Source organism: Lolium perenne, chromosome 4 (assembly GCF_019359855.2).
Source record: "Lolium perenne isolate Kyuss_39 chromosome 4, Kyuss_2.0, whole genome shotgun sequence".
NCBI classification, from domain to species: domain Eukaryota; kingdom Viridiplantae; phylum Streptophyta; class Magnoliopsida; order Poales; family Poaceae; genus Lolium; species Lolium perenne.
Window position 1 is genome coordinate 234133783 of NC_067247.2, and position 6835 is coordinate 234140617.

The window sequence follows — 6835 nt, forward strand, 5'->3', positions numbered from 1 at the left end:
CACCGACTCCTTCCATAGCCATTTAATACAATGATGATCGAGGATCTCCTTGAGGTGGTCTGGATGCCATCAGATATGCGTGTGTTGCCATGTATCCTGCCTCTGGCGTTTTCGGGATTATATGCCCTCCTGTATCTATCGACATGAAGGACATGTCGAGGTTTTACAATCAGAAGGAGGGAAAGTGGCCCCGTTGAAGGTGGAGCCTGCATCGCTAATCGTGTCGGTGCTCGGCGATGTCCTGTGCCCCATATGGGAGGATATGGCGCTTGAACTCCTACGGAAGGCGAAAGGGCCGCCGCTCGAGAAGGAGAAACTATCAGGGTGTCCCCGCTCGTGGCGTAGCGTGCCACATGAAAGGGACGAAGCCCGATGACACGACCATCTCTTAGCTGGAGCCTGCTGCACCCGTCGCTCTAGCCGTCGCAAACCGTAGGTGGGGTTTATTTGCCGCCATCGAGGGATCTGATGGTCGCATACTAGCGACGGCCAAGGCTGCCACAGCCGCGCTCCTCGTCCTCATCAGCCTCGCTGAGATGGGGGGGCGATTTAACACCAGCATTACTACCTGGTCAATCGGCGCCGCCGCATCACGGGGGTTGCTGGCCACGTACTCGCTGATGATCCGCATCCGGCCGGAGACCTGTCGAGGATTGAGGATTGGTATTAGTAAGAGCGAGTGAGGTAGATAGAGAGAGGGCGGTAAGTGGAGTGGAGATTGGTGTAGACGAATAATTGAGGCGTCTCCCGCGCTTCTACACGCGTGCATCAATGCACGAGGGTGCACACTTCCACAACAACATGCCAATCTCCATAGAAACAAGCAATTCAACAGCTCCTCCTGGAGCAGGGTGAGGGCCACTTTTGTTCGGCTTCTCCGGTGGCTTCTAGTAGAGCTTCTCCTCACCAGCTTCTGCCAGAAACCCGAATCCCAAATTTATTTTACTTATAATCTTTTGATCTAAATTTGAGTATAAGGCAAAACAAATTTGAAATCCAAGTTTCTGGCCGAAGTTGGCAGGAAGAAGCCCCCATAAGTCAGCGTAGAATCCGAAAAAGAAGTGAGCCTAACAGCCGTACGATGCAAGCCCAGTCAAGTAAACGAGTCCATTTTCTTTTCCAAAGGCTTTAACGCGCCCCTGCTGTACATACCCAACGAATAAAGTCTCTCTCTCACCTCGCCAATTCTCTTCTCGTTTTCACTTTCTCATACCCCTTTCCTCATTTTCTCCACTGTCTAAAGAAAAACTCTAAAGTCTAAACCCCTCCAGCCCGATCTCATCCCCGTCCACCGCCGAGATCTCCGGGATGGCAGGCCGGCACGGCCCTCTAATGCCCCGCGGCGGCGGCACCGTCGGCGGGAAGCCCCTCTCCCGCGGCTCCCGCATCGCTATCGCCGTGGCTATCGGCGTCGCGCTGGGCTGCGTCTGCGCCTTCCTCTACCCCGAAGGCCTCTTCATGCGCCCCTCCACCACCGCCCTCCAGTGGCCGCGTCATGTAACGCTCTTCATTTCCTTTCTTCTTCTCTTTCCTCCCTGCATCTGAGAACAAGTAACGGATATTCTGTTTCAAGTTATTTGGGATTTCCGGTAGCTTTATATGTCCTTGATTGATTCCGCAACGACATAAAAGAACTTAGGAACCCCATTTCATGCAATGGGCAGATCCAGTCAAGTGCTAGGATTACAAGTCAAAACCGCTCCATCGGAACTACAGTATAGTATTAGTTAGTGCACCCATTTGTCAGGACTGTGCGCTTATCTGAAGCCCGTGTCTGAAGTTAAAACTGCAAGAACGTTCAGTTATGCATCTGTGCGTCTTCACTTTGCTTCGACGGCCTGGATTCACCCACATTTTTCCTCTCAATTACTGCAGCTGTTTAACGGTTGTCGTCATTACCATTTTCAGTTCCTGTTGATTGTTGTGATTCTCGTCGATCTTATCGGGGATCGTGAAAGAGTAAATGATATTATCTTCCTGGTGGTTGGCTCTCTGCACCTGCAGAGATCCCGTTGCTGGCATGATTTCTTTTTCGACAAGTCCTTTGTTTGGTAGCTTGTCACATGTTACTTCTAATTTAGGCTTTTGGTATGTTGCTTGATGCTCTCGTGTACTGATCAGTGGCAGTTCTGTGGCATGCCATGGCTAGTATTCACTGTTATGTTCAGCTGTCTGGGGTCTTGAGACAGGCAGACAGTGAGAGGGAGTGAGGTAGTGAATCAGATCAGATTTTTTTTGGGAAGGTCGCCGATTTGCATTTACTGCTCCATCACACTATCATAAAAAATTCATATTTGTTCGTACATCTGATAGCACTTGTCTATAAAGGATATTTACTTTCAGATGATCATATATTTTGTAAGAATGATTGAAGTGAAATTATGTGGTCATGAAACCACCAAGAATACTGTGTTACGGCATATTTATTTTACAATGTTCATTCGCATACTTGTTTGTTCCATGCATACAAATGACTTTGAATCCCTCGTAGCCCCATACTCTACTTTAATGTTCTAAAAACCACACTAGGTGCCTGATTAATTTCTGTACTTGTATTCTGAGTATCTACCGGTCTATCCGGTTGATTATTAGTTGCTGGTTAAATGGGTTATTGCCACAAGCAGGATTTCTATATATAATAGACTGGGCCTGTTCTATATTTCAGCCCATGTGTGGGATGTCAACGCTTTAGGTCATCTCTTGCAGGGTGCGTTACTGTGTTAGTGCCATATGTAATACATTTTTTTGCTGTATATAAAAACTATACTACTTATAAGAGTTCAAGTTTGGTAGGGTTGCTTACAATCTGAACAGCGAATAAATTTATCGGCGGCTCACAGTTAAGTAAAATATTAGAAATTGCCTCTTAATTGCACACTTGTGAAACAATTAATTTCCGCCCTATTGCAAGCTCATATGGCTCATGATTTAACTATGCTTCATGCACCTTTAATAAGGTACTCCCTCCGTCCCAAAATGTAAGGCGCCTAAGGATTGGTCAAAAGTCAAATCTTGCTAACTTTGACTAAATATTTAGAAAAAAAGATCTACATCTACAACATTGAATGGACACATTAAGAAAATATACTTTATGCTGAATCTGTTGATACTGATTCAGTATTGTAATTGTTCATATTTTTGTGTATAAACTTGGTCAAACTTAGAATACTTTGACTTTTGACTAATCCTTAGACGCCTTACATTTTGGGACGGAGTGAGTATCATATTTCGATTATAGTTTTCTACATATATTAGTATTACTCTACATATATTAGTATTACTTCCATGCAATACATATTAGTATAAAAGTATGAATCACGAGCTTTACTTATATATCGCCAATTCGTCATGTTGCTCTTGCTGATTTACATTTAAATGATGAAATCTGATTACTTTAATTTTGCTCAAGTTTGTGAATACAGCTTGTGATGTATACAATTCTTATGTTGGTGGTCAAATATTTATTCCATGTTTGTAGAATGTAAATGATCTGGAACTTAAAATGGAAAGCTTGTTACAAGGCAGAGTAAAGCTTGCTTTCTGTATACTCACTGCAAGATGATGTGGCGTAGTAAGCATCGGCTCTAAATAGTCCTTTCACTACGCAATCATGGTACATTAGAAGCCTGTAGTCATTTTCTCATTATGTTGTTCTCTCTTGTTTTTCCCCCTTTCTCCTATGGTAGTGTGAGCATAGCTATATGATTCGCTACTTAGTACATCAGAGACCATGCCTCATTTGCTGTGTTGTGGTGCATTCCTATAGTCCACCTTTATTGTTGGTTGTTTACTTTATTCATTAAGATGTACTGTCCTGAAGAATAGTAATGTTCTGTACTTCTTACATGCACTTTTTTACTCGTTGATTTAGGTTGGCTCAGTTGCTTGTGAATCATCAGACAAAGTTACCAGCCTCAAGTCACATTTGGTGTCACTGGAGAGAAAAAATGCTGAACTGAAAAGTCAGATTAATGAACTGTCCATGAAACTTCAGTTGGCTGGACAAGGAAAAAATGAGTCTCTCTATAAGGCTGGTCCTTTTGGAACTGTCAAGGCTTTGAGAACGAATCCAACAGTAATACCTGATGAATCTGTTAATCCCAGGCTGGCCAAGATACTGGAAGAAGTTGCAGTAAAGAAGGAGCTCGTTGTTGCATTAGCAAACTCCAACGTAAGGGAGATGCTTGAAGTTTGGTTTACCAACATCAAGCGAGTTGGCATTCCAAATTATCTTGTTGTAGCATTGGATGACAATATAGAGAGCTTCTGCAAATCAAATGGTGTCCCAGTTTACCGCCGGGATCCTGATGAAGGCGTCGACAGCATTGCAAAAACTGGTGGAAACCATGCAGTTTCTGGACTGAAGTTTCGTGTTTTAAGAGAGTTCTTGCAGCTTGGATATAGTATTCTCCTCTCTGATATTGATATTATTTTCTTGAGGAATCCCTTTGATCACCTTTACAGAGATTCTGATGTTGAGTCAATGAGTGATGGTCACACCAATATGACAGCTTATGGTTTCAATGATGTGTTTGATGAGCCCTCTATGGGTTGGGCTAGATATGCGCACACAATGCGGATTTGGGTTTACAACTCTGGATTTTTCTACATAAGACCAACGATTCCAGCAATTGAACTTTTGGATCGCGTAGCTGGACGCTTGTCTCGGGAGAAAGCATGGGACCAAGCAGTTTTTAACGAGGAACTCTTCATCCCGTCTCATCCAGGCTATGAAGGTCTTCATGCATCCAGAAGAACTATGGATATGTATCTGTTTATGAACAGCAAAGTTCTCTTCAAGACTGTAAGGAAAGATGCTCAGCTCAGCAAGTTAAAGCCAGTAATTGTGCATTCAAACTACCATCCTGACAAGCTAGATCGGATGAAAGCTATCATCGAGTTCTACGTCAATGGGAAACAAAATGCACTGCAACATTTCCCCGATGGGTCAGAATGAAAGCTAGCATCGAATTCTACGTCAACGGAAATGAAATGCCCTGCAACATGTCCCTGATGGGTCAGAATGATAAATCTATACCTTCTGGCACATCAAATCTACACCACGTTGTGAGCTTGTGGGGTTTCTCTGGGCACTTTTTGCTAACGGGCAAGTTGATCCGATGAGATAATACTGGCATATATGGATCCATTGAGTGTGAGCTGTTTTGACTTATGCGTAATCTCTAACCTGAACACTCATGTACTGAACGTGTAACCTAGCAGCTTTGATGGCATGTTGTGTTGATACTGATTTGGATAGTTGGGTGGTGTTTATCTATCGGTTTGCCTCTTTTCCTTTTGTTGTTGTTGGGGATAAAACTCATTAAAATCTTGAATATATTTAGTTTCGGATTATCTTCATTTTCCTTCCGTGAAGCAACGATGCTTGACGCTTGGCCATGCGATGTGCACTTCGCTGTGTCGTTTCTGCTGCGTTGCGATTGCATCTTCACGCAACCCAAAAGAAAACGTGTGAAACATGTAGGTTTGTCCGTATATAGAAAATGGAACTAATGGTGGAGGGATCTCCTAGGTATGACTGACTGGTTTGTGGATGCTAGCGGTTCTTCAGGAAAAGTATACAGAAATCGTGGATCTGGTGAACCTGTGATGATGTTTTTCATCGACGCTAAGATTCGGCCGCGTGATGGCCACAATTCAACTTCATGTCAATAAAAGTGAGCTCTTGGAGGAATGGCATTGATGTGTACGTCCATGACTAACGTATGTCATGTGCTTTACAATCCGTGTTTGTAGTCATAGGTGCTCAGGTAGCCACCTAGGATTTTCCACAAACCTAAGAAGAATAATAAGTAAACTCGATGAACTCAAGAGATTCACTTTTGGCTCGGTAGGATTGTAGAGTCGCCCACCAAGAGACCAACGCCGAAATCCAGATTCACTTTTGGCTCGCTGGGATTGTAGAGTCGCCCACTAGGAAGCCAACGTCCAAACGGAAAAGTCCGGTTTGAACCTAGGTGCATGTGAACCCTAGTTGGAAATGCATTTTCCAAATGTTAAAAAAATCTGAAATAAAAATATCCGGGTACGTACGCATGTTCCATGTGTGCGTAGAAAGTTTTCGCGGAGAAACCACTTTTTTTATTTCAGAATCTAAAAAAGACAAAATACGTCACATATATACTGCTATATAGCCCTACAAAATTTCACTTTTTTTGCCGAGACAAAATAAAAGATTTTTTCGTCACGAAACTCACGTCCAGGACACATATATAAAAAGACAAAATACGTCACATATATACTGCTATATAGCCCTACAAAATTTCACTTTTTTTGCCGAGACAAAATAAAAGATTTTTTCGTCACGAAACTCATGTCCAGGGCACATATTTGAGATCATCTGGGAAATCATTTTATGTTTCGATTTTTAAAACATGTTTTGAGATCACAAACGGAACTTTTCAAAAAGTGGGTTCACATGTCCCCATGTTCCATATATATATATATGCAGTCTCACGTCCAAACTCCATACTTCCTACGTGGGATGTCCACAACAGAGTTGACAGCCAAGACTGATCGGTATGGCTTGCTAGTTGCTTGCACCATACGCTAACATCGACACATTAACGTCACCCACAACATAGTTAGGTCTTGTCCCAAATAATTAGGCCGGACGTCCAACATAGTGCTAGGCACCCCCCAAAGTCGTGTGCCGACGCTAGCTAAAGTGCCCCGATATAATAACAGCCACACGCAAGACGGTGCCACCCTATCGTAGTCGTACCTGAGAGATCTAGCGGCACGTCACCATATATATAAGGTCGTGGCACACCCCTGTAAATACCCATACCCCTCTAGAGGAGAGAGGGTTCAA

At 43.4% G+C, this 6835-nt stretch overlaps 1 protein-coding gene across 1 annotated transcript; it reads left to right on the plus strand.

The window, feature by feature from the left end:
* Window positions 1-1189: 1189 nt before the first annotated feature.
* On the plus strand, window positions 1190-5355 carry LOC127321586 (arabinosyltransferase RRA3). The gene is made up of 2 exons (XM_051350604.2): window positions 1190-1497; window positions 3872-5355. Exons 1-2 carry the CDS (start codon window positions 1309-1311, stop codon window positions 4955-4957), a joined length of 1275 nt encoding a protein of 424 aa, XP_051206564.1. The 5' UTR covers window positions 1190-1308; the 3' UTR covers window positions 4958-5355.
* The last annotated feature ends 1480 nt before the right edge of the window (window positions 5356-6835 follow it).

Excerpts from the sequence above, each read along its gene's own strand:
- LOC127321586 (XM_051350604.2), top strand. The coding sequence starts at position 1,309 with ATGGCAGGCCGGCACGGCCCTCTAATGCCCCGCGGCGGCGGCACCGTC. Across the intron at positions 1,498-3,871 it reads CCCTCCAGTGGCCGCGTCAT|GTTGGCTCAGTTGCTTGTGA; the intron begins GTAACGCTCTTC and ends TCGTTGATTTAG.